Below are 27,687 nucleotides of genomic sequence, written 5' to 3' on the forward strand. Positions count from 1 at the left end.
GCCGCGTCTAATCCCTGCCCAGTGTTGCTTTGCCTGCCGGCTCTTCGCACCTGTTTCGCCCGGGGAGCCGCGATTCATACGGCGTCCCACGCGCGATCCCCCCCCCCTGCGCATCCTTTCCCCCCCCCTTCCCTTTGCTCCGGGAGACCCGCTGAGGATTTCCACGCGAGTCAACCTCCCACCTGCGCGGCCAGTCGGATTTTTCCCCAGGTAAGCGATCGCAAGCTCTTGCGGGTGAAATTGCAAGCGCTCACGCTTGAAGGGCGTCTTCCCGCGGGGCGCTCATCCTGGATCCTGATCCTGCGCTGGATCCTCTGAACCACGCGATCCCCAACTTCTTTGAGCCGCGATCCTGGGGACCAACTTCCCGGAAAGGCATTTGGGGTTTCTAACGGTGAGAGAGAGAGAGTTTGGGGCTCATCTGAGGCTTCCGTGGGTTTAAGGGACAGGACGGGACGGGTGCTATCCTTGAGGACTAGTAACTTGTCTTGAGGTATAAACTTAACCCGGCGGAACCTTTGCGCTGTTGCCCTTTTTTCTTCCATTGGCTAAGTGTTTACATTTTCTCTTCCTTATGTGGATGTCAAAAGGGCTGTTTCTAGGGAAGGGCTAGTAATAACCCATGGATCTCCTGCTTTTCATGATCTTGACTGCGTGGTGTTCATTCCCTCCCTTGGTTTTTTTAGACATAATCTGCCACACGAGGATGGATTTGATGGAAGTAGCCTCTGTCAATGAATTCATTATTTTCACCAGCTGCCTCCTTTCTCATCTCCTCTGGCTCTCTTTTATCATACATGCAGCCTTAGTTTGGAAACTCAGAGATATGTTCCAACAGCACGCACGCGCGCACACACACACACACACACACACACACACACACACAGAGACACAGACACACACAGACACACACACAGACACAGACAGACCCGGCTTTAAATTTGGGAATAAAATAACAACAATGCCAAATCCACTGGATTTGGACAGCTAATAAAATTCAAAATAATAATAATTTAGTTGTGTGATTGGAGCCCTTTTAGGAATAATAGAACAGCAATGGCAATAATAATTTAATGGCACCTGTTTAAAATGTGCGGAATCCTATTGGGGCATAAAGATTATTGTGGAGATAAAGTCTCCAAGCTGAACCGGAATTGACAAAGAGGCCACTGGATTTAGCCAGCTAATAAAATTTAAAGTAATAATAATTTAGTTGTGTGATTGGAGCCCTTTTAGGAATAATAGAACAACAATGACAATAATAATTTAGTGACAACTGTTTAAAGGGTGGGGAATTCTATTAGGGCATAAAGATTATTGTGGAGATAAAGTCTTCAAACTGAAGTGGTATTGACAAAGAGGCAGTGGTTGGACAATTTATAAATTCAAAATAATAATAGTAATAATAATTCAATTGTGATTGGAGCCCTCTTAGCAATACCTAAAGGAGTTCTTCAATATTTGGAAATGTTGGATTTACGGGACTTGAACACTCTAATTTAAAAAAAAAAACCAACTTGCTAGGAACTACCTATATTCTCAGATACTATCTAAACCATTCTTAATATTTGGTTAGGACTTGGGTTATCAAACTCCTACCAATATTAGATGTGAATTTAATCCTAGATTATTATTAAGAATAATAATTATAATAATAATAACAATAAACCACCCTACTTGGAACAGCTTATATCTTCCGACGTTACCTTAACAGTTCCTAAGTCCTTGGTTAGGACTCGAGCTATTGAGCTACCAACCAGCCCCAAAGGCTGTGAATCTCACCAAAGATTAACCACATAATAATAATAATCTAATAATAAAATAAAAACTGCATTTTTGAATGTTCAGTTGACTGAGTTTCATGTGTAATGAATAAAGTATAATAAACTAACCAAATAATAAATAACTCAGTTGACTGAGTTTAATGAATAAAGTATAATAACAATAATTCAGAAGAACTCAATTCCTATGAAGGCCAGCACTGGGTAAATATCTAGCAGCTGGGATTCACGTGGCTATTTATATAATATTAAAAAAACAACAACACCCTAATAATTCCTTTTTTAGAAATTTCATTCGCCAGTCCTCCATGGATTCCTTCCCGCAGGGAAATTTGGATTCATAGACAAAAGAACTAGATTTATTCAGTTTTGCCCTCTTTTCGTCAAAGCAAGCATTTCTTTATTGATTTTAGCAGGGACTCAAACAGCAAAGTCGAAGGCTGACCGCATAGGAAAGAGAGTGACATAAAAACGACACTCCTGTGCGTTTTGTTCTTGGTGTTTTTGCAAACTTGGAGGGCAGGGGGTTATTCTTATTTTCTCTGGACAGATTGTGCTCAAGAAACCAACAGTTATTTTTTTTAACCAACCGAAGAAGGATTAGATGAAATTTTCAATCCCATATCATTCGATTCCGCCTTTCCAGATCATTACAGGTTCTCCTTGTCCACAAATGGCCGCCCCGTGACCCTGGGACACTTCCACCTTTGTAAATACGAGTACCCAAATTTTGACCCCGTAACCATGGCAAACGCTGCAAAGGTCGTAAGTGAAGGACCAGGCGTACGTCACTTTTTTTTTCCGGTGTCTTTGTAACGTTGACCAGTTGCTGGAGAAATGGTTGTAAGCCGAGAACTGCCTGTAGCAGAAGGATTCCGGATGAGATAGTTCTCACCGTCTATTTTTACAATCTTTTCAGTAATCCTAGTTGTAAAATAGTCCGGCTTCTGTTTAAGATCTGATTGGATTGAAGGAACATTGATCCTTCGTGCCTCTGTTCCTGGGTCGAGCAAATGAATACCGTGTTTACCCCGAAAATAAGCGCTTGGCCTTATTTTCAGGGAGGTCTTATTATTTTTTTGAGCTGCTGTGTTGCAATATTTTCAGACAGGGCTTATTTTTGGGGGAGGGCTTATTTTAGCACATGGTTCCATCACAAATGCGCGAACGACAAAAGCGCGTCTGACTAAACTGCGGTGACAAAACCGCGCCGTCAAAACCGCGGCGACGAATGAGCGCTGAAGCGCGCCGACAACAGCGCGCCGACAGAAGCTCGCTGTAACCTAACCCTAAACCTAACCCTAAACCTAACCCTAAACCTTACCTTAACTTAAATCGCGCTTCTGTCGGCACGCTGTTGTCGGCGCGCTGTTGTCGGTGCGCTTTTGACATCGCGGTTTTAGCGCCACGGTTTTGTCGGCGCGCTTTTGACATTCGCGCTTATGTCGTGCTACGTTAGCACATGCGCTCAAAAGCCCGATTGGGCTTATTATCCAAGGAGGTCTTATTTTCCGGGAGACAGGATATGTATGACTCAGATGTGGATGTCACATAATTTTACCATCGGTTCGTCGTGCCACTTTACTCGCACGCATGCACGCAGCTTAGAAAATGTGGCTAAATAGGACGGCATACAGCCGGGGCAGGTACAACCCAAAAGTTGCCACTACCAGTTCAGCCGAACTGGTCCGAACCAGCTGAATACCACCACTGGAATGACTTGCGTTCCAGAAGTTTAAGGCATAGATTCAGCCTTCAGGGTTAGTAGAAAACCTCATCTTGAGGAAATGTTCCTCAGAGTGCTCATTGTTCCCCTGTGGAATTCATTGCCACTAGACACCATAATAACTATTGACTCAGAGAGCTTAAAAGAGATTGGATTGGATCACGGGGAGGAGGGATGGGAAGACAGTGACAAGCTCACCACACAAATCATAAGGCTTAAAGACTCACATCCGATGTCAGGAGGCAAATAAGAAGAGCTAGGGTTGTGTATCACAATGTTGTTTAAGGTTTAAGGTTTTATTTGGTTTGTATGCCACCCTATTCCCGGAAGACTCAGGGCGGCTAACAATCAGAAGGGGAAGGGGGTACAAAAATAAAAATAAAAGACAACAATTTAAAATACAACAACAGTTGTAACCTCGGATGGGGCTGGAAAATTCAACAGCCCCAGGCCTGCCGGAACAGCCAGGTCTTAGTTGCTTTGCGGAAGGCCGGAAGAGTGGTAAGGGTCCGGATCTCAACAGGGAGATCGTTCCAGAGGGCCGGAGCAGCCACAGAGAAGGCCCTCCCCCGGGGAGTTGCCAGCCGACATTGGCCGGCAGATGGAATTCGGAGGAGGCCTAGTCTGTGGGATCTAATAGGTCTTGTGATGTGTCTCCCTATTTTTTTTTTTGTTTTGTCGCTGAGATTTTTATTATACATCTGTGGAGAGCTATCACTCTTTGGGGTGTCCAACTTTGTGGAGACCTGTGGATTATGGAACTGCAGACATGCTGGCTGGGGAATTCTAGGAGCTGAAGTCCACAATCTTATAAATTCCAGACTTGGATGACCCCAAGGCTATCAACCTAAATAGTTCCAAACTTGGGCACCCTGGGCTATCGCCCTAGATCATGGGGTCTCCAACCTTGGCAATTTTAAGACTTGTGGAACATGGAACTGTGGACATTCTGGCTGGGGAATTCTTGGAGCTGAAGTCCACAATCTTATAAGTTCCAAACTTGGACAATCCCAAGACTCTCATCCTAGAGTCCAAAGTTGCCAAGGTTGGAGACCTCTGCCCTACATTGTGCAGGAACAAGAACAAGGAAGGGCTACATCCTCTGTTTCTGGACACCCTGCAAGCAATTGGTTGACCTTTATGATTAAGTAAACCATGGTTTCTCAATCTTGGCAAAGCATGGCTGGCTGGGGAATTCTGGGAATTGTACTCCACACATCTTAAAGTTGCCAAGGTTGAGAAAGACTGAATTAGATGCTGCACTAAAATGACTCTAGTCCTGATCCATCACCTTAGTCCACAATACTTCTTGGTATGTGCTATCTGATGTGTGGGTTGGCATCTACCTAGTTAATGTTTCCCCTTTCTAGACTGAGGATGCTTTGGGAGAATGTGTTTTCTCTGTGTTGTTGGGGGTGGGGTGGGGGAATAAACCATGATATTCAAATTGCATTTGGTGGAGAAGCATACCCGCTAGTTTTTGGGAATTGCAGAATTCGTCACGTTAGAGAAATAATGTGGATAGCAATGTTACAATACAATAGCAGAGTTGGAAGGGACCCTGGAGGTCTTCTAGTCCAACCCCCTGCCTAGGCAGGAAAGCCTATACCGTTTCAGACAAATGGCTATCCAACATCTTCTTAAAGACTTCCAGTGTTGGGGCATTCACAACTTCTGGAGGCAAGCTGTTCCACTGATTAATTAATTTAGATAGATAGATAGATGATAGATAGATAGATAGATAGATAGATAGATAGATAGATAGATAGATAGATAGATAGATAGATAGAATACGATACGATACAATAGCAGAGTTGGAAGGGACCTTGGAAGTCTTCTAGTCCAACCCTCTGCCTAGGCAGGAAACCCTATACCGTTTCAGACAAATGGCTATCCAACATCTTCTTAAAGACTTCCAGTGTTGAGGCATTCACAACGTCTGGAGGCAAGCTGTTCCAATGATTAATTAATTTAGATAGATAGATGATAGATAGATAGATGATAGATAGATAGATAGATAGATAGATAGATAGATAGATAGATAGATAATAGATAGATAATAGATGGATGGATGGATGGATGGATGGATGGATGGATGGATGGATAGATAGATAGATAGATAGATAGATAGATAGATAGATAGATAGATAGAATACGATACGATACGATACGATACGATACGATACAATACAATACAATACAATACAATATAACACAATACAATACAATACAATACAATACAATAGCAGAGTTGGAAGGGACCTTGGAGGTCTTCTAGTCCGACCCCCTGCCTAGGCAGGAAACCCTATACCGTTTCAGACAAACGGCAATCCAACATCTTCTTAAAGATTTCCAGTGTTGAAGAAGATGTTGGATAGCCATTGTTGTTTCAAAACAGGCAAGCCAGCTCCTATCGGTCCTTGTAAAAAGTACAGCTCTGCCTGTTTTTACTCACTGAAACTCTAGGGTGTAGTTATAAATTTGCACAAGCGATGAATTTTTTTGACTCAGTAGTAAAACAGCAGTCTTCTGAGGCAATTGCTCCTTTGTGTAACTCGCATAACAAGATTTTATTCCTCTCTGCACATGTGTGCATTCATGGCCGTTTGCGGTGTCCTGCGATCACTTGGCCACGTTTATGCTGGCTTTGCCAAAAAAAACCGACACTTACTTCCGGTTTTCATCAATACTGTGCCATCGCGATCGATGGATTTGATCAGTGACTGCAGCATCACTTAACCACCATGTTGTTGTCTTTACAACGGTGGTATTTGCTGCCACAAAACCCCTAAAATCATCTCAGTCATATGACGGATCTGTTTTAGGACTGTTATGACTTATGGCTTCCATTATGGTCATAACTCAAGCAGTGGTGGGTTCCTACCGGTTCGGACTGGTTCAACCAAACCGGTAGTGGTATGGCGGCTTGGGTCGCTGGAACCGGCAGCGACCCAGGCCTGCCACGCCCCCGAACCAGTTCCCCGGTCTCTTCTGCTGTCGCCGGCATGTTTTTGTGCCTGCGCAGAACAGTTATCAGTCAACTGTGCATGCGCAGCAACGTGCAGCGGGCGCACGCACTAGCGAAGCGAGCAGCACATGCAAACCGCCCTCTCAGCGAACCGATAGTAAACGGGTTAGGAACCCACCACTGAACTCAAGGATTATCTGTAACCTCTATTTATAGAAAAAGCTACCACCCTTAAAACCATGGCTATCGAATTTACGGTAATCCGTTGGGCTGCACTAAGGAAAGTGAAGGGTTAAAATTTCCTCCTGGGTGGTTACTAACTCAACTCAACTGGGTGTAAAGATGCTCTAACCCCAGCGAGTAAGAGCGCAGTTTTCTTTTTCCATTAGAAACCAAATCCAATTTCTATCTTTAAAATACTTTTGGCTTTGCCAAAATATAGCCAATTTCTTTTCTGTCCATAAACGACTAGTTTTGGCGGGTTTTTTTTTCTGGGCTGGGTTTTTTAAAAAACTTAATTCTGGTAAAGGAAAAGGCCATGGAAATTACTGGAAATACTAGCAACAGTCATTGAGAGAATGGCAGAATTTAATAATTATGGGGATGGCAGTAAAATTATTGTATTCATAAAGATGGAAGAATGAAGAAACAGGAAGAATGGATTATAGCATTGATAGAACTCATGGAGATGGTGGAGATCGATTCGGTCAGGAAAAAATGATATATATTTTTAAGACTGGATGGTAACTTATAATGGACTTTTGCTGAAAGGGAAAAAAAGACTAAATTGATTATTTTAGAATTTTGTAAGGCCTGTTAGAGATGTTGGCTGCCTTAAGCTATTTATAAAAATAATAAAGGCAGAGAATGAATGGATGGATGGATGGATGGATGGATGGATGGATGGATGGATGGATAGATAGATAGATAGATAGATAGATAGATAGATAGATGATAGATGATAGATAGATTTGGGGATTAAAATGGTGTAAGAAGGAACACAAAGAGTAAGAAGGAAGTTACTTGATAAAAAGGTCAGAAGTGAAAAATTAACATTTTACTCTCATTTTTTTTACTTTTTTTTTTACTTTGTTCTTATTTTTTATACTTATACTATACAGGTATTGAAAAAATTTATATGTAAATACTAACACATGTATCATTAAGATTTTAATCGATTTATTATCCTCTGAGCTTCTTGTGAGCCACATATTATTCTATCAGCTGGTTGCAGGAAATAGTTTTCTCTTGGGATTTCCCCCCCCTCTGTTCCTTCTTTCTGATCTTCTGTTTTTTTCCCCCCTCTCATTCACTCTCTCTGCTCCTTTTTTTCAAAAACTGTGCATTTCTTTCCTCAGCAATGCCGTTTCGAGTTTTGGGGTGCATTCTTTATTTCTGCATTACCATTTGATAGAGAATTCTTCTTGGTTTTCGAAGAATGTTGGATTACCACACCTATTATTTTCTAAGTATATATGAAGGGAGTTGCATGAATTCAAAGCCAGAGGGTACAACCCGCCTTGTCTGTTTCCAGAAATATGTTTGCTTTCTGCCCTTTCTGGGTTGGTGTAGGTTTGCAGACATTAAAAAAAAAATTCTGGCAACTCCCAATCTGATATATAATGTCCAGTTTTGCTTTTACAGTGGTAGCTTTATAACAGAAGAGAGGATGTAACAGTAAGTCACTGTGCTGATTCAGGAAAGAGTTTGTAAGGTAGGGCTAGGAAAAATTGAGATGCCAAGAATTTAAACCCTTTTTTTTTGCTTTGCTTTTTCCAACCCCCTCCTAAAAGTGAGGTTAAATATCCAGGAATTATTTTTTTCCCAGCCTTGCCAATAAGATTCTAACATGATTGAAACGAGCCACTGCTTCTGCAAAATGAAAAGTTGGCTTTAAAAAAAATAAATACAACCTCGGATTGACACCTGGTAGGTAAATAAACAAACCCATGCATTTATTTTATTTATTTTTACAAAAAACGGTAGTGAACAATCACTTAAATATAAGCCAGTGGTGTGCTGCAACTGTCAAAAAAGTGAACACCGCCCTAGGCAAGATTAATAGAGGGATAGAATCAAGATCACACAAATTGTTAGTAGCACTTTATAAGGCCTTGGTAAGGCCACACTTGAAATACTGCATCCAGTTTTGGTTGCCACGATATAAAAAGATGTGGAGACTCTAGAAAGAGTGCAGAGAAGAGCAACAAAGATGATTAGGGGACTGGAGGCTAAAACATACGAAGAACGGTTGCAGGAACTGGGTAAGTCTAGTTTAATAGAAAGAAGGACTAGGGGAGACATGATAGCAGTGGTCCAATATCTCAGGGGCTGCCACAAAGAAGAAGGAGTCAAGCTATTCTCCAAAGCACTTGAGGGTAGAACAAGAAGCAATGGATGGAAACTAATCAAGGAGAGAAGCAACTTAGAACTAAGGAGAAATTTCCTGTCACTGAGAAAAATTAATCAGTGTAAGAATTTGCCTCCAGAAGTTGTGAATCCTCCAACACTGGAAGTTTTAAAGAAGAGATTAGACAACTATTTGTCTGAAATGGTATAGGGTTTCCTGCCTAAGCAGGGGGTTGGACTAGAAGACCTCCACGGTCCCTTCCAACTGTGTCATTCTATTCTATTCTATTCCATTCCATTCCATTCCATTCTATTCTATTCTGTTCTGTTCTGTTCTATAGAAAGGACAGTCGTTTGTCCGGAATAGTATAAGGCAGGTGTGTCAAACTCAATTTCATTGAGGGCCGCATCCGGATTGTGTTTGACCTTGGGGAACATGGGGTGTGGCCAGGGGGCGTGGCCAGCTTGACGTCACTTGTGGTGGAGGTGTCTTGGCAGGCCGAGCGCTCTGCCAGCGAAAACGGGCTCCCGAGCTCCGTTTCCATCTGCGACGGCCTCCTGCAACCCTCTGCCAGTGATAATGAAGCTTGAGAGGGCCGCCCTGCCTGCAATTGTGTTTTTGATGAAAATCAGAGTTTATTTCTAGTTTTCAGTAAAAATGCTCCGTAGTCAACAATGGGTTTACTTAACTGCAACATTCATTTAACAACTGCTCCCCCCCTCAAAAAAAATAGGTCATAAAATAAGGTCGGTCATGTGAGTGACTTGCTTTATGACCTCCATGACTTATGACCATCTTGGGCAGGCTCCATTGTGAGTTGAGCTCTCCCTAACGTGTTGAATTAGTCCTAAGATTTTATATAAGTTTAGTCACGCTGCTTATAATTTAGCCCAATGAATGAACTCAGCACATTATGACCTATTCAGCAAGCAGTTTTTAAAAAGTAGGTTACTTAAAATGTGTTGGCCCATTTTTCCCCCTCTTGTCTCGGAGCTGCTGATTGCAAAATCTTGTGTAATGTACGATAAGAAGAGCTGGGTTTGATAGGGAGAAAGTGATTCAGAACCAGGCAGGAAGGTTGCATTACCTCCATCGGCAACTCCTAAACTGTCTCCTCCTGCACAATTTATGTACAATTCCAGACAATAATATTTGGCTTAAGGAGGGACCAACAGATGTTATCTCACTCTGAATCAATCTAGGTATGATGTCTTTCATTCATGAACCTCTTATTGGTGAAACACATTACAGGGCAATATTTAAATTGTGTGCAATCCATTTTAACCCCTCCCTAAAAGTATGGGAAAGGGCACTCGAAGTTTGAACTGCAGAATTATGTGCCGGATAGGTACACCAGGGATGCGGTGGCTCAGTGGCTAAGACGCTGAGCTTGTTGCTCAGAAATTTCGGCAGTTCGGCGGTTCGAATCCCTAGCGCCGAGAAACGGTGTGAGCTCCCATTACTTGTCCCAGCTTCTGCCAACCTAGCAGTTCGATAGTATGTAACAAATGCATGTAGAAAAATAGGGACCACCTTTGGTGGGAAGGTAACAGGGTTCCGTACTCCTCTGGCATTTAGTCATGCCGGCCCACATGACCACAGAGACGTCTTTGGACAGTGTTGGCTCTTCGGCTTTGAAACAGAGATGAGCACCGCCCCCTAGAGTCGGGAATGACTAGCACATATATGCGAGGGTAACCTTTACCTTTATAGTATACCATCATCCAGAGGTTAGGGGTGCTTTTATTGTGCAAGTATCCTACTGGGAGATAACCTTCTATTTGCAAAATGGGAGGGGAGGATTGTCCCCTGATAACAATCCCTTCCATTCTTTCTTTTCACAGTTTTCTTTTCCCCCCTCTCTTAATAGTTAAAGGAGGCAACCAAATACGTTTTCTATGTTCTGGAAACTGATAATGGTGTTTTAGATGGCTGCCTGTTTTGAAACTCTGAAATATCATTGGGGGGGGGGGATTTATGTAGGGCAGGGGTCTCCAACCTTGGCAACTTTAAGACTTGTGGACTTCAACTCCCAGAATTCCTCACCCAGCTGGCCACAAGTCTTAAAGTTGCCAAGGTTGGAGACCCCTGCTGTAGGGTGTGTTTTAGCTCAGGTTTCAAACTATATAATTCCACATCATTCCACTGGGACACACTTTCCTGAACTTCTGTCTGATGAAAATCAGTTTATTATGAATGGAATTCCTGGGAGTTTCCTCTTGGATTTTTGCATCTATTAAAATAGGTTGGATTTATGCAATTTGTGCAGTGGCCTTTCAGGTACTTCTCGACTTATGACCACAATTGACCCCAACATTTCTGTTGCTAATTGAGACAGTTGTTAAGCGAATTAAGTAAAATAAAGTTGAGTTGAGTTGAACCCCACACATATTCAAGTTGCCAAATTTGAAAAACATGGGATTAGAAGGTCCCTGGGGTGGGGTGGGGGATTTTAAACCAGTGCTTCTGTCTCAATCCATAAACCAGGATGGTAAAGTGAATCAGGTGCTAAACTAGGTGCAAGAGAGCTAGTTTCTCATCCTGCTTAAGGCACATACGGGTGACCTTGATCCAGACTTTCTCCTTCAGCCTTAATTTATCGAATGATAAACGATAAATTTGACACATTATATAGTTCTGAGGTCTTCAAAGTTGGCAGCTTTAAGCCTTGTGGACTTCAACTCCCAGAATTTTTCAGCCAGCCATTCCATGGGAAAAAAAGCTAGCTGAGGAATTCTGGGAGTTGAAGTCCACAAGTCATAAAGTTGCCCACTTTGGAGATTTCCTGGTTTAGCTAAACAGTAAGCTTTATTTTGACTCCTGGTCATTCGGTAGACACACATCCCTGCAGTTTTCTTGCAACAAATTAGTAATGGTTTGCCAAGTCTTTCTTTGACGATGTTGTTATCTTTACCTTGCCAAGCCTGCAAATCATGGGGGTCTCCCATTCGTTTAGTAGCCAAGGCCGACCTTGCTTAACTTTAAATCCAGCTTGCTTAGTCCAACAGGCTGAGAATATAATTCCTTAAAAACAAAATAGGCTCTTCTTTTGAGGCAGAGAACTGTCCATTGTCCATCTGCATTGTGCATCAAGGTTCATCATCAAGGATAGAATAGAGTAGAATAGAATAATAGAGTTGGAAGGGACCTTGGAGGTATTCTAGTCCAAACCCCTGCTTAGGCAGGAAACCTTATACCACTTCAGACAAATGGTTATCCAACATCTTCTTAAAAACTTCCAGTGTTGGAGCATTCACAACTTCTGTGCTTTTGGAGCTTCAGTAGGAAGGCAGTTTCAGGTATTGACCTGCTTCTAGGTAGACCTTAGCAAGGTGCAATCTTCAACCAGTAAGGTAAGCAGGGAAAAATGCTAGGAATTAAAAGTCAGCATCCTTTGAAGGGACTTGATAGACAGTTTCTTTCTAAGCGTGTTTCGTTATCTACATGCCTATCCTTCTCAGGAATGCATTTTAGACATTCCTTTGCAACTATATATATTTGCATTTCTGGCTGCAAAGGCATTCTTGAAATGTATTTCTATGGAGAAAGAAACGTAACTATGGAGAGGAGGTGGAAGATGCCATACAACTAATAAGGCAGTTCAGCCTTTCCCAAACAGATACTTCTTCAGGTGCGTTGGCTACTCCCGGAACGCCAAAGAATTCCAAAAGAACAACTCCCAGAATTCCAAAACTCCCTGGGAATTCTGGGAAACAGCTCATTTCAAAGCCACCAGGAAGAGCTAAGATTGCAGGATGCTCCTCGTTTCCTGTCACGCTGCTCGGTCTCACAACTCAACATAATGACCGCCAGTTAAAATTAAATTACTGGTCTTCCAAAATTTGTGGTTCGCTTCTAATTAACATTTACTGTTCGTGCCTCTGGCATGACAGAAGTTGAGCCTTGAGGTAAGGGGCCACCTTGTGACTTTAAAATGTAATTTTTGAGTCATCTCTCGAACCACAAAGGCCATCATTTCGTGGCTTTGTCGTCGTCTCCTCAGTTAGATCCGCCAAGAACATGGTTTGAAAACCAAACGGAAGTCATTTTGGAACTCAAAACTAAATAGTAATGCACTAATGGCCACCCCAGTCAGGAGATCCATGTTAAATGAGTAGAAGAATAGTGGTAACTACCATTCCTAGTGATGGAGAGATGGGCCTTGACCATGCAAACTTCCAATTTCAAAGTAGAGTTTGGTACATCTGTATCAGGGGTGTCAAAATGGATTTCTTTGAGGGCCGGATCAGCATTGTAGTTCTCTTCTGCGGGCCAGTGGGGGGCGGGGAGACAGAACGGATGCATCCTGCCAGCCAAAATAGGATGTGGGGGGACCACATACAGCCCCCATGCCACGTTTTCAGCCTGGAAAGCCTCCTGTAGCACTTTGGTGGTCAAAACAGGGCATGTTTTCTGCACCTCGTTTTCTGCCTCCCTGGCCTCCTGCAGTACTCTGCCAGCCGAAAAGGGGCCGTTTTTGGCTGGCAGTGTGCTGAAGGAGGCCGAAAGGAGGCTTCAGGAGGGGCACAAGTGCCTCCCCCCCCGGGTCCCATTTTGGTCAGCAGAGGCATCATGGGCCAGTTCTTTGGTATTTCCAGGCCAGCCTGTGGGGAAGATTTAAGCACCCCGCATGCCAGGGGTGGGTTTCAACCGGTTCGCGGTGGTCCCTGCGAACCGGTTGGTCGGCAAACCCGGAAGTAAGTAACTTCCGGGAACGGCGACTGGCCCGCCCGCCCGCGCTCCTTACCCAGTTTTGACGAGTTCTGTGCTTCCACGCATGCGCAGGATGCATACAGCGCCTGCGCGATCCTCCAGGAGCAGCTGGAGCATCGCACAGACGCTAGAACGCATGCGTGCATCCGAACCGGTTGGAACGGGGCGAGAAACCTACCCCTGCCGCATGCCAAATCCGGCCTGCAGGTGTTGAGTTTGACACACACACACCCCGATTTAGATCTTTCTTCTGTGTCGATCTGTACAGCTAGACCTTGAAGTATGACTACAATTGAGCCCAACATTTCTGTTATTATGTGAGACAAGTGTTAAACGAACTTTGCCCCATTGTACAAACTTTCTTGCCACAGTCGTTAAATGAATCCCTGCCGTTGTTAAGTTAATGACTCGGCTGTTAAGCGGATCTGGCTTTCCCCATCGCCTTTCCTTGTTAGAAGGTCCGCCAAAGGGGGTCACATGGCCCCCAGGACACTGCGACCGTCATAAAAATGAGTCAGTTGACCAGCTTTCTGAAATTAGATCATGGGGACGCTGCAATGGTAATGACTTTTTTCAGTGCGGCTGTAACTCTGGTCTCTCAATGAACCGTTGTAAGTTGAGGACTACATGTATTCCTTTTCTCTGAGGAGCTGGAGATCCCGCATGGCGGGTTTCATCCCTCAAAGCATTCTGTGAGATGGGTTATAATGAGAGGGAGAGCTGATAATTCACAGATAACTTAATGTCTTTGTGGGAATTCAGCATCCTTGGTTCAAGCCGCAGATCATCGGACGTCTTTTAGCTTTGTGGGGCGGGGAGGATATTTTGAAATGTCAGCCTGTATCAGGGGTGGCTCTGGAGCCGCATGTGGCTCTTTCATCCCTCTGCTGCGGCTCCCTGTTGCTGGTCAGCTCCACAATTGATAGGGCTTACGGTTAGGACAGGTCAAGGAAAAAGGACGCCGTGCTAGGAGGAGACTCTATGGTGGGGGAACTTCCGGTCAGTTCCAGAGTTGAACGGGGGGCTTCGGGTTAGGACCTTTGTGGCTCTTTGAGTGTTTAAGGTTGCCGACCCCTGGCCTATATATACTGTAGGGGTCCCTCTTATAAAATAATCCCTGTGGGTGGAGAATTGTTCATAAGGAGGCCTTCATGCCGATCGATTTGTCTGAATTCCCTTCTGGGGCCTCGGCTTCCCTGTGAAGAGAGGCTCCGCTTTATGCGCAACTTGCTGCGTTCCCATCTTTAAACTGATTGTCAAATGTTAATAACATTGCTCATTATTATTTAATAAACAATCATTCATTTAAAAAGCCAGGCAGAGTAGACCTCAGGGAATGTTTCCCAAGCTCTATATACATGCCCTTGAGGATCGTGCTGATTGTTACAGATTGAAGTCAGGAATTTGTTATATGCCGTATGAGAATTCAAGTACTATGTGAGCCAAATATGAGTGTTCTGAAATTCTTTCTTTCCTTTCTTTCCTTCCTTCCTTTCTTTCCTTCCTTTCTTCCTCTTTCCCTCCCTTTCTTCCTCCCCCTCCCTTCTTTCCTGTCTCCTGTTCTTCCTGCCTTCCCTTCCTTCCTTGTCCCCTGTCTCTTTCTTTCTCTCTCTCCTTCCTTCCTTTCTTCCTCTTTCCCTCCCTCCCTCCCTCCATTCCTTCTTTCCTCTCTTCTCTTCTTCCTTCCTTCTTCTCCTGTCTTTTCTTCCTCCCTTCCTTCCATCTTTCCTCTCTTCTTCCTTCCTTCCTTCCTTCCCTCCTTCCTTTTTCTCCTGTCTTTTCTTCCTCTCTCCCTTCCTTCTTTCCTGTCTCCTTTTCTTCCTTCCCTTCCTTCCTTGTCCCCTGTCTCTTTCTTTCTCTCTTCCTTCCTTTCTTCCTCTTTCCTTCCATCCATTCCTTCTTTCCTCTCTTCTCTTCTTCCTTCCTTCCTTCTCCTGTCTTTTCTTCCTCCCTTCCTTCCATCTTTCCTTTCTTCTTCCTTCCTTCCCTCCTTCCTTTTTCTCCTGTCTTTTCTTCCTCTCTCTCTCCCTCCCTTCTTTCCTGTCTCCTGTTCTTCCTTCCCTTCCTTCCTTGTCCCCTGTCTCTTTCTTTCTCTCCTTCCTTCCTTTCTTCCTCTTTCCCTCCCTCCCTCCATTCCTTCTTTCCTCTCTTCTCTTCTTCCTTCCTTCCTTCCTCTCCTGTCTTTTCTGTCTCCCTTCCTCCCTTCTTTCATCTGTCTCCTGTTTTTCCTTCCTTCACTTCACTTCCTTCTTTGTCACCTCTCTCCTTCCTTCCTTCCTTCCTTCCTTCCTTCCTTCCTTCCTTCCTTCCTTCCTTCTTTCCTTCCTTCCTTCCTTCCTTCCTTTCTCTTCCCTGGAATTATTGATTTTTTTTATTGGAATAGACTAGAATCCTCCCTCCCTCCCGCTCCCTCTTATGTTTTATGCAATAACTATCTGGGTGATCAGTCAAATTATTTCTGAACTCTAGTACACCCAGATTTCTTGCAAATGGCTTGTTTACTCTTGATAAGCTGCTTTAGCAAGACAGCAGGGATGGAACAGGCAGCTGAAGTCAGGGGGGGGGGGGGAAAGTGCATGATTACACCTTTTCCTTCAAAACAGAAAGCCCCTGGCCCAGGTTGGGGAAGAGGGTCTCAGAAGAAGCATTGAAAAGATAAGATTCTCTTTGCTCGTGTTTTTTCCCCCCTCTTTCCTGCTTTTCTGGGGGTCCAAAGTGTGATTTGTGCACCAGCCCTGCTCTTTCCACTGTTTACCAGACAGCAAATATCTTCTGTTTTTGGCTTAAGGTGTGCGTTCCTATTGCTCAAAATCCTGGCCAGCTACTTTTAAAGGACATGGGAGTTTGTTTATTTCTCTCCATTTCTTTCCATTTCTACGACTGCACATCTCCAAATCTTGAACTCCGGGCAGTTAACGGGAATTAAAATCATCCTAAGCAACCACAACATAATAAAATATCTAAATGGCAGCCGAGATTAAAAAACCCCCAAACGTCAAAAGCACCTTGCCCTAGAAATCCATTTCTGAACAGATGAATTCTTTGGTAGGAAATGTCTTTTCCTTAGCGATTTCTTGTTTCAGGTGTTCGCATTTATTTATTTTTTAATGAGCTCCTTCTCCTTTAGATGTCTTAATCCCCAGTTTTAGCAGCACCTGAAAACCTTGAGATATGTTTAATTTTAGCTGGCTGCCCTAGAAATGCAGGTTTTATTGGTCTCAAGATTTGCGAGGGCCTATTTCAAACCTGCAAGTCATAACCAAATAAGCATACAGAAATCAACCCCTTAACTATCAACTCTTCTTATCTCTTGGGCATATATAGCATCTATTGTAATGTCTCTGGATGGAAGCCATTAATTCACTACAGATAAAGCAAGCATTTGTTTTGATTATCCACTTCCATATAGGTTAAGTTTCCTCGTTGTGCAATGCTATATAATGTGGCTGGTTAGATTTTTGGGCTTTGCCCAATTGCTGTTTATTGCAAAAAAAAAAAAAAAAAAAGTGCTTAGTACAAATTGTTCTGGCTTTGGATGGTGTTTCAGTCTGATAACCTTTATTCCTGAAGCTTTAAATTAAACTATTTCCCATCATCCCAGGGTTGAGGGGAAAAAAATCCACCTGGTTCAGTTCCGAGCTAAGAGAAAGATGCCGGAAACAACATGGAGGCCGATTGGAAAGAAAGTTTAATAGCAATAGCAATAGCAGTAGACTTATATACCGCTTCATAGGGCTTTCAGCCCTCTCTAAGCGGTTTACAGAGTCAGCATATTGCCCCCAACAACAATCCGGGTCCTCATTTTACCCACCTCGGAAGGATGGAAGGCTGAGTCAACCCTGAGCCGGTGAGATTTGAACCGCTGAACTGCTGATCTAGCAGTCAGCTGAAGTAGCCTGCAGTGCTGCATTTAACCACCGCGCCACCTCGGCTCTTGAACAAAGCCACACACAATGAAATCGTGCGGCTCTGGGTCAGCCGAACTGGCTGAATACGTGGATGGATCTTTCTAGTTTCTGTAACTTTGAAGTTTGGGGTTTGTGCAATGTGGGCTTCGTGTGGCTAATAGCTTTCGTCCTGTGTTGGGTCTTAGGTGAGGGGATGCTTGTTCTAATCCTACCATTCTGCTTTTTTTTTAGCTGTCAAACTTTGCTGCAAATCCGTCTTGAACGGATTTCCGCCTGCAGTATTTTGCCTTGCTTATGAATGGGGCCATCTATATAGCTAACGTCTTCTTTCAATAAGCTCTTTATCTCCTTACGTGCTGGCATCTGCTGCGGGCTATTAAGAAAGACTGGGGGGGAGGTGCTTTCCTGCCTCTAAAAACATGTCTATAATTACTTTACTCTTTTAAACATTTCACTTCTCATCCAAGAAGCTTCCTCAGTTCTGTTCTTCCGGCCTTCAGAGTGAGACATCAGTGAGGCAGGCGAACAGCTAAAGAACAGGGGTTGACTTGGGAGTAAGGCCCTAAGTGGACGCTGAATGGCGCCTCCCAGAGGAAATAAAAGAGGAGCGAAAGGGGAGTGGAGTTTGCAGGAGAGAATTAGTTTGCTTAATTGGTTTGTGATTCTCCTTGCCAAGTTTTGCAGGTGTCGGCCTGGCAGCTCTCCAAGCCAGATAAGGTCTGTGACTGTAAATCCTCCCTTGAAAGACTTTGCTGGATGTGAATGAGCAGAATTCTCAGCAAAGTAATAAAAGGTTTTTTTGGTCGGGACAAGGACCTTGCTTCATGCTCTTGGGAAAGCTAGGCCAGAACAGTATTTTACTCCATCCCTACATTCTGAGCAAGTTATTAAATTAATAAGTTTATAATATTCATTGAATGCTTCGAGCATCTATTGAGGTAAATAGAGCATTGCTAATAAACAGGATCGCTGATTGAATCTGAATGCCTGCAGAGAACAATTATTAGCAAAAAAAAACCTTAAGGGATATCTCTGTCTGTTGTTTGATGTATATGTCTGTGAGTTAAATCAGATGGAGAAGCATCCAGAGGGGAAGGAAATACTGTGTGTTCATCCGTGTAACTCACAATATTCTATTAAAGTCATTCATAATTTCATTTCAGAGCAATACACGCCGGGAGTTTTGTTTTCAATTTAATGACCTTTCTCTCCTCTTCTTTCTCTCCTTTTTTTTTGCAGAACGGCTGGGCGGAAAAAATTGAAAATCTCTGCTCGAGTTCCGTGAGTGTTTCACATTGCATGAGAAAGAGACTCTCTTACCAAAAAGGACACATTTTTCTAGGTGGGGAATGCCAAGAAACATGGTGTCAGACTATTCAGGAATGGGATATGAAATTCCTTCGGAGGTCCAGTTGGGAAACTTGGAAAACACACATCATCTTGAGAGTGGGAAAAGTTGCCCGCATCGAAAACACTCAATTTTGGTAAGTGCCTGGAGACAGAAGCATCTTTTAACTTTTATATTGTACGGCTAGAATATATAGCTTTGGATTGCAGTTGTTGGGCAAGGAAGGATACCTTGTGGGTAATTTATCTTATTGGTGGCCTGCTTTGAATTTTTTTAAAAATGATTTATTAGATTTGTATCCACCTTTAGAGGGACGCGGTGGCTCAGTGGCTAAGACACTGAGCTTCCTGATCAGAAAGGTCGGCAGTTCGGCGGTTCGAATCCCTAGCACCATGTGACAGAGTGAGCTCCCATTACTTTAGAACCTAGCAGTTCTAAAGCACATAAAATGCAAGTAGAATCAAAGTCAATCTTCCAGTATTTGAGGAGTGGCCACATTTATTTGCAGGAAATAAAACATATTTTTTTTCTCTTGTCCTTCTATTCCCTTCCCTTGCCTTGCCAGAGAAGATAAATTCCTTGATAATGATAGTAAAATTCCAGTACTTATTAAAATTCCCAATTTAAACAGATGTAAAACAGGACACAGTGACTCAGTAGCTAAGATACTCGAAGTTCAGCGGTTCGAATCCCTAGCGCCCCGTAATGGAGTGAGCTCCCGTTACTTGTCCCAGCTTCTGCCAACCTAGCAGTTCAAAAGCACGTAAAAAATGCAAGTAGAAAAACAGGAACCACCTTTGGTGGGAAGGTAACAGCGTTCCATGCGCCTTCGGCGTTTGGTCACGCTGGCCACATTACCATGGAGACGTCTTTGGACAGTGCTGGCTCTTTGGCTTTGAAACAGAGATGAGCATCGCCCCCTAGAGTCAGGAATGACTAGCACATATGTGCAAGGAGAATCTTTACCTTTATCCAACTTTAACGCTTTTTAAGTACCCTGTTTCCTCGAAAATAAAACTTCCCCGGATAATAAGCCCAATCGGGCTTTTGAGCACATGCACTAAAATAAGCCCTCCCCTGAAAATAAGCCCTCCCTGGAAATATTGCAACACAGCAGCAGCCATAAGGTGACCACATTTGATGCGTCCTGCACCTCAGAAATAATAAGACCTCCCCGAAATAAGGCCAAGCGCTTATTTCTGGAGTCAAAAGAAAATAAGACCCTGTCTTATTTTCGGAGAAACACGGTAGCTCAAGGCAGTGTACACACATAATACTCCTTCCTTCTCCTGTTTTCCCGCAAGAGCAATCCTGAGAGATGAGTTGGCTGAGAGAGAGAGAATGACTGATCCAAAGTCAAGATCTCCCAGCCAGCTTTCATGGTTAAGGTGGGACTAGAATCCACAGTCTCATTGTGATTGGGCCAAAGAAGTTTTGGTAAGTTGGGCCAATCATCAGAAAACAATAAATTATGTTCACACTTTAACCACAAAAGCTGGTTGGGAGATCTTGAGTCAATCACCAGGACACTGGGAGTTCTAGTGCCACCTTAGGCACGAAAGCCAGCTGGGTGACTTTGGGCCAGTCCCTCTCCCTCAGCCGGACCCACCTCACAGGGTTGTTGTTGTAGGGAAAATAGGAAGGAGTATTCTGTACGTTTTCTGCCTTATTTATAAAAACAATAAAGATGAGATATGAATGAATGAATGAATGAATCTTCTCCCAATCTAACAGTCAACTGGTCAGGTTTTCAAGACAATGGGGAAAATCCTCCTTCTTGGGAGCAACAGGACAGGATAGCTCAAAAGAAGGGAGCTATTGGGCCCGCCAGCAGCCAACGCAGCTAGCAGCAGATTTGGACAGTGAGGAGGTTGGGGAGGAACATGGGCCAGTCCCGGAGTCCTTGGAAGGTTCGGATGAGGGCTCTGTGTCGGAGGCAGAGAGGGCACCAGGACCATATGCCAGTTATCAGCTGCCTTCAGAGTCAGACATCAGTGAGGCAGACGAACAGCTGGAGCCTGTTTCCAGGGTGCGCATGCGCAGAGTTGCCAGACAAAGGGAGCAGCTAAAGGACAGGGGTCGACTTGGCAATGAGGCCACAGGTGGACGATGAATGGCCCCACCCAGATGAAATAAATGAGGAGCGGAAGGGGAGTTTGCAGGAGACAATTAGTTCACTTAATTGGTTCGTGACTCTCCGAGACTCCTTGCCAGGTTTTGCAGATATCGGCCTGGCAGCTCTCCAAGCCAGATAAGATCTGTGACTGTAAATCCTCCCTTGAAAGACTTTGATGGATGTGAATGAGCAGAATTCACAGTCAATTAATAAAAGAGGTTTTTGTTGGGACAAGGAGTTTGCTTTATGCTCTTGGGAAACCTCAATCAGAACGAACTACAGAAAAAGTGCGCAACACTCCCAGAACCATATTTTCTCTCCCCCTTCCCCCACAAAAAGCTTTGGATGAATTCTCAAAGCCCTTCCAAATGTTGACGCTGAACTGCAATTTACTCATGGGTTACTACATGATCAAACCATTGCAACATGAGGAATAATGCAAAAGTAGCACAACCTATACCTATCAAAGGTGACCTGGCTGGAATATCTTTTGACGTAATGTGAGATTTCACAAGGTGAAAAGGACCTTCTCCATTCACACAAGCCATCCTTTTGATGCAACGTAGGGAGGAGGCAGATTCCTAGGAGGGAGGGGCTGCATTCCAGAGGAGTAAGGTAAAAGCTAAAGATTCCCCTCGCACATATGTGCTACTCGTTTGTGACTCTAGGGGGCGGTGCTCATCTCCGTTTCAAAGCCAAAGAGCCAGCGCTGTCCGATGACATCTCCGTGGTCATGTGGCCGGCATGACTAAACACCGAAGGCGCACGGAACGCTGTTACCTTCCCACCAAAGGTGGTTCCTATTTTTCTACTTGCATTTTTACCTGCTTTCGAACTGCTAGGTTGGCAGAAGCTGGGACAAGTAACGGGAGCTCACTCAGCTATGCGGCGCTAGGGATTTGAACTGCCAACCTTTCTGATCAACAAGCTCAGTGACTTTGAGCTACTGCGTCCCTCAATGTCAAAAGAAAGAGGCAAAAAGATGTGGAGATTCGGAAACAGAGAAACAAAGGTGATTAGGAGGCTAGAGGCTAAAACACATTAAGAACAGTTGCAGGAATTGGATAAATCTAGTCTTAACAAAGAGAAGAACTGGGGTGACTTGGTCACAGTTTTCCATCCAGTTTTTCCACTGTTACATCATGACTCTCTTCTTTCTACTGTGTAATCTATCCTAATAATCAAAACCATAAATCAAAAGGTGGGGGTTTTTTTAATGCAAAAAGTCCATGCAGGGCGCTAGGATTCGAACCGCTGAACTGTCGACCTTTCTGATCGACAAGCTCAGTGTCTTAGCCACTGAGCCACCGCGTCCCACAATTCCAGAGGAATAAGAGGCAACTAAGCCCAGATATCATGTGAGAGAAAGAGGATGAGGACAACTCCTCCTTAATAGTTTCCAAAGCATAGGTGGTCCCCGCAATTACAACCACAATTGAGTCCAAAATTTCTGTTGCTAAGCGGGACAGTTGTTACGTGACCTCCCCCCCCCAATTTTATGACTTTTCTTGAGTCAGTTGTTCAGTTATTAACATGGCTGTTAAGGAAGAAGAGAGGAAAGAAGGAATGGAGGGAGGGAAAGAGGAAGGAAGGAAGGAAGGAAGGAAGGAAGGAGAGAATGGGTTTCCCCATTGACTTTGCTTGTCAGAACTTTGCAAAAGGGGGCCGCGTGACTCCAGGACTGACACTGCACCCGCCATAAATATGAGTCAGTTGCCAGACATCCGAATTTTAATTGTGGGGATGCTGCAGCAGTTGTTAAGAGTGGGAAAACGGTCGTAAGTCACTTTTTCCAGGGCCGTGGCAATTTCAAACGGACAAAAAGGAATGGTTGTACGTCAAGGACTACCCGTATAGGCTCAATGTAGATAATTAGCTACTTCAGTTTAGCAAGAGTCTGTCTGTAGGTGTGAAAACAATAAAGACCTCAGCTTGGAAGAATCTCAACGTGTCATACTTGGTTTGGGGGGGTGGGGCGGTAACTCCCGGAGGATTTGAGCAAAAACGTTTGACGTCAAAGCGGAGCTGATTCTCTCTCTGTGCATTTAATTATCATCTTAGCCGCATCTTTGTGTCTGTTTCATCCTCAAGCGTGCGCCCAGAAGGGTGAGGATATTGCTTGGAGCTACACAAATTGCACCTCTCTTATATTATCCGGCTTCCTTGCCTGCTCCGTGGCGCCTAATTTACTCTTTGGCTTTTGGTGTTTTCGGATGATTTCATTAATTGACATGAGGAGGGCCCGGGTGATGCTTCAACCTGCCTGATGAGCATGTGAGCATCCAAGCTAACTGTGGTGGCTTGGGGCTCTAGGCAGACGGGGCGACCAAAAACAAGCACGTCATTTTCCCTACGGTCCTACAAACTAGATATTTCAAAGTTGGAACAGTCTGATCCAGAGGTGGGATTCAATTTTTTTTTACTACCGGTTCTCTGGGTGTGTCTTGGTGGGTGTGGCATGGTGAAAAATGGCCCTACGGGCAACCTGGAACCCTCTTGAAGCCTCCGAAAAACACCCCTACGGGCAAACCGGAAGTCCATTCCCGAACTTCTGGTTTGTGCGTTGGGTTGTTTTTCGCTCTGAAAATGAAGGCTGGTTAGCTGGCGCGCGCTGGAGCTGACAGGGCAATGCCTCGCGTGCCCTAACAAATGGCTCGGCACGCCACCTGTGGCAAGCGTGCCATAGGTTCTCCATCACGGTTAATCGATTAATCAGTGGAACAGAAGTTGCCTCCAGAAGTTGTGAATGCCCCAACACTGGAAGTCTTTAAGAAGATGTTGGGTGGCCATTTGTCTGAAATGGTATAGGGTTTCCTGCCTAGGCAGGGGGTTGGACCTCCAAGGTCCCTTCCAACTCTGTTATTCTATAAAAAAAGCATTCTCCTGTAAAGCAAGTATCATTTAGTCTTTCTGAATCTGCTCCTTCTGTCTATAAACAGGTGTGGTTCTGGGCAGTCCGTTCCTTGACCCTTCATCCCAAATAGGGGCAGTTCTAGGTTGAAGATGTCCCCATTTCTCTATAAAATCGGTGGTTCTGGGCTGTGGGCATTATCTGCATTCTTCAAATAAACAAATGTCATTTAGACTGTATAGATCTGTCCCTTCATCCATAATAGGAGTGGTTCTGGCCTGCCACTCTCTAAATGGGATGGTTCTAGGTTTTCAATATTTCAACATTAGTCTTCTGCAAAACAGGAGGTGGTTCTAAGGCAGCTGTAGGCAACCTGCGGCTCTGGAGCCGCATGTGGCCCTTTCGTCCCTCTGCTGTGGCTCCCTGTCGCCGGTCGGCTGCACAATTGATAGGGATTTCAGTTAGGACAAGTAGAGGAAAAAGGATGCCGCACTAGGAGAAGACTTGATGGTGGAACTGGACTTCCAGTCGGCAGAGGAAGAAGGACGCCACCCTAGGAGGAGACTCTATGGTGGGGGGAACCGGACTTCCGGTTGGCTTCAGAATTGAACGCGGGGCTTCTGGTTAGGACCTTTGTGGCTCTTTGAGTGTTTAAGGCTGCTGACCCCTGTTCTAGGCTGCCTTCCTCTGACTCTTCTTCTTGCAGTCTTCTTAAAATTGCTTTTAAGCCTTTGCTTGGGATGTGTTGGGTTTTTTTTTTCTGGGTGCTTTGTCTCAAATCGCTACTGCCAAACAAAAGCCGTCACCTCCTGCCAAGGCGAAAAGGACTGGTTCGCCCAGTCTTGTAATTCTATAATTAGGCTGCTCTTTTGGATTGTTGTGCTTGGATAAATTGTGTTGAGGGCTTTTATTTGCACGGGTTTTAAGGCAAGGTGGAAACAATATAATTGCGCGCAGCACTTAGCAAGTTGCTGTGGTGTACTGTTTCAGCAGCAATTAAGCGATTTCTCATCTCTGGTGGTAAATTGTCCCAGTAATTTGACTTGAGACAGGCGAGAAAAATTGCCTTCCCCCTTCCCCTCCAGTGGTAGGCTTCAAATAATTTAACAACCGGTTCTCTACCCAGTTGCTGGGTGGGTGTGGCCATGGTGGGTGTGGCCTAGTTGGCCTCCTGCACCATCCTGGGCAGGGGTTGGCTGCTGGAGGTTCGCAGGGGTTCGGGAAAACCTCCAGTTAAGATTCTGTGCAATTCGGAGAATCCCCACATCCCACTCTTGGCTGGCCATGCCCACCCCACCCAACCCCTCCCAGGAGTCCCCACACAGCCAATTTTGGATGCAGGTAAGTACAAGCCATGCGCGGAGGCTCATGGAGGGAGAAAAACAGGCCTACTGGAAGTTTGAGAAGGTTGGAAATGGGCCCGTTTCTGGCCTCCAGAGGGATTCCGGAGCCTGGGGAGGCCATTTCCGTCCTCCCGAAGGCTCGAGGAAAGCCTCCGGAGCCCAGGGAGGGCAAAAACACCCCTCCGCCACCATGGTGCAGGAGGCCGACTAGGCCACACCCACCATGGCCACGCCCACCCAGCAGCCAGGCATAGAACCGCTTGCTAAAATTTTTGAAGCCCACCCCTGGGATCACATGACCCATAGAGACTGTGACCATCATAAATACGAACCAGTTGGCAAGCATCCGAATTTTGATACCGTGTGAGGTGAGGATGCTGCAGTGACGGTAAAGGTGGAAAAAAAAGGCATCCATTGCTTTTTTTTTTTTGAGTGCTGGTTTAACTTTAAAAGGTCACAAAATGAACTGTTGTAAGCCGAGGGCTGCCTGTACCTTCTCATATACAAAAAAACCTGAGTTTGCCTTTTGTGGTTAAATCTTAGGATGAAGATGAACGGTTGAAAGGTTTAACTCACGAAGAAAAGGACGTCCTACTTTTTTTCGAAGAAACTATGGATTCTTTGGATGACGGTGTGGAGGAGGAGGAAGGCTTGCACGACAGTGGGGTCTTCTGCAATTCCCCAAAGCTGGTGGAGGAAAACACACCTGACCATTCCGGGTCTGAAGAGCTGATAGAATTGGTCCCATCAGCACCAGAGAGCAGCACGGAACCAGGTAAAGTGAAACTATTTGCCCAGGTGTGAATTTGTGTTCTGGGAACTAAAGAGGCGGACTTCCAAGGAATAAGATTGTTCAGTTGGAGTTGAACCGACCAGAATTAGTTCATTCTGCTCGGTTCAAACTCTTGAGAAGTTCCGTTTGACTGGGAGACATTTGGCTTTGCAAAACTAATTGGCCATTAGGTCTCTGGCAGTGTTTCAAGGAAGATAAAGGGGGGTGCTTATCTGAAAGACTTTGGCAACTCGAGCAGACATCTGTCGGACTCTTCACATTCACCGCTTGTGAATCATTACAGGCTGTGAATGACCATAATTTACATCCGTTTAAATAAAAGAGGGTTTTTGGGACTAAGCGTGTGATTTATGCTTTCTCAGAAAACCTAGGTCAGAACAACACCTTCGGGACAACCATGACCTGCATGACTGAGAATTTCCGTAGACCTCGGGACCATTCCGCGTAACTTCTAAAACAGATCTAATAGGTTCTTTTGTTTTTCTTCCTAGCATCAGAGGAAACTTGGAAGCTGGATGAGCCAAAGCTGGAGGATGTTGAACCATCAGAAGAAGATGTCTGTCTCCATCCAGTTTCTCTTCCGCCAACACCGCCTTCGCCACCTCCGTTGCCGGTCTGTGAGACGTATCCCATTCAGCCTACTGTACCGCATCCGAAGCTCCTTCACTCCATCCCCACACCACTTCTGATTGCCGAGAAATTGTTGGAGCAGCAGGCAGAAGGCAGTTCTTCCTCGCTTTCTTCTCTAAAGGAAAGGGACCCCAACAAGAGGAGGACCATCTCCACTTCCTCCACTCTCTGCAGTAGGGAGCAGGTCAAGCCTTGTGCCCCACCTCCAACTGCTCCCAAACCCCAGAGGTTCCCGAAAAACATCAGCTTCACCAATGCCAGCGAGCGGGAATTCAGCAAAATCATCTCCAAGGCAGCCGTCAACGTTCAAGAGCGCAAGGCTCAAGTGTTGGCCAACGTCAACGCTTCAGCCTTGCTACTAAATGAGTTGGAAGAGAGGCTGCAGAAGCGTGGACTTCTGGGTCCCAGCCAAAGCTTGCCTTTACGAGATTTACCTTCTGAGTCCACGGACCACAAACCCTTGAGTAGTTTAAGCCTGGTTGAGAAAACTCTTGCTCGGGCCCACCTCATCCATCCTCTCAAAATCCTTTCCACCACAAAGAATGAGAGGCCTGAACAAGAATGTGGTACACCAAATGACTATCAAAACACCCATGAAATCATGAAAAAGGATCCTAATTTGTTACCCACCCTGAACAAAACAATGACTGTCAAGCCAGATGTTGACCTTGTGGATGGCAAGTCTGCTTGGCCAAGTATTTCTGGACAACCCCAACAAGACCTCATCCTCGACATACAGAGAAAGTTGAGCACATTGCCCAAATCTGCAGGACTCCATTCCAAAGGTGTCACAGTACAGTTTTCCGGCCGTGGTTCGACAGAAGAAGCCCGGAGGGAGGCTCTACGAAAACTGGGACTTCTGAAAGAATAATGGAACGAGAAGAACATCTAAAGCACATTACGACAGATTGACAAATTCCAATGAAATCCATTCTATTTATCATGCAGGCGAAGGAAATATTAAGTGTTTGGAACACCACTGTTCTCTGCTGGCATTTGGGATGGATGTCCTTGACATGAACTCACCGTGCTTATTGAAGACTTCAAGGCCATTCATAAAAGCCCAGGTGAAAATGAGAGTGTCAAGTTAAATGAAGGTCAACGGACAGTCCATGTGTAAGCCTTGTGTGTATCACTGGCCACGTACATCGGAATCCCTT

At 44.7% G+C, this 27,687-nt stretch overlaps 1 protein-coding gene across 1 annotated transcript; it reads left to right on the forward strand.

Moving 5' to 3' along the window:
- On the forward strand, positions 1-27,687 carry PROSER2 (proline and serine rich 2). Its single transcript, XM_032221477.1, has 4 exons — positions 1-210; positions 18,686-18,930; positions 25,648-25,879; positions 26,389-27,687. Exons 2-4 carry the CDS (start codon positions 18,796-18,798, stop codon positions 27,396-27,398), a joined length of 1,377 nt encoding a protein of 458 aa, XP_032077368.1. The 5' UTR covers positions 1-210; positions 18,686-18,795; the 3' UTR covers positions 27,399-27,687.

This window comes from Thamnophis elegans, chromosome 7 (assembly GCF_009769535.1).
Source record: "Thamnophis elegans isolate rThaEle1 chromosome 7, rThaEle1.pri, whole genome shotgun sequence".
NCBI classification, from domain to species: Eukaryota; Metazoa; Chordata; class Lepidosauria; order Squamata; family Colubridae; genus Thamnophis; species Thamnophis elegans.

Bases quoted from the DNA above. Each gene is read 5' to 3' on its own strand.
- PROSER2 (XM_032221477.1), top strand. From the start codon at position 18,796: ATGCCAAGAAACATGGTGTCAGACTATTCAGGAATGGGATATGAAATT. The intron at 18,931-25,647 runs GTAAGTGCCTGG...GTTAAATCTTAG, and splicing joins ATCGAAAACACTCAATTTTG to GATGAAGATGAACGGTTGAA. The intron at 25,880-26,388 runs GTAAAGTGAAAC...TTTTCTTCCTAG, and splicing joins AGAGAGCAGCACGGAACCAG to CATCAGAGGAAACTTGGAAG.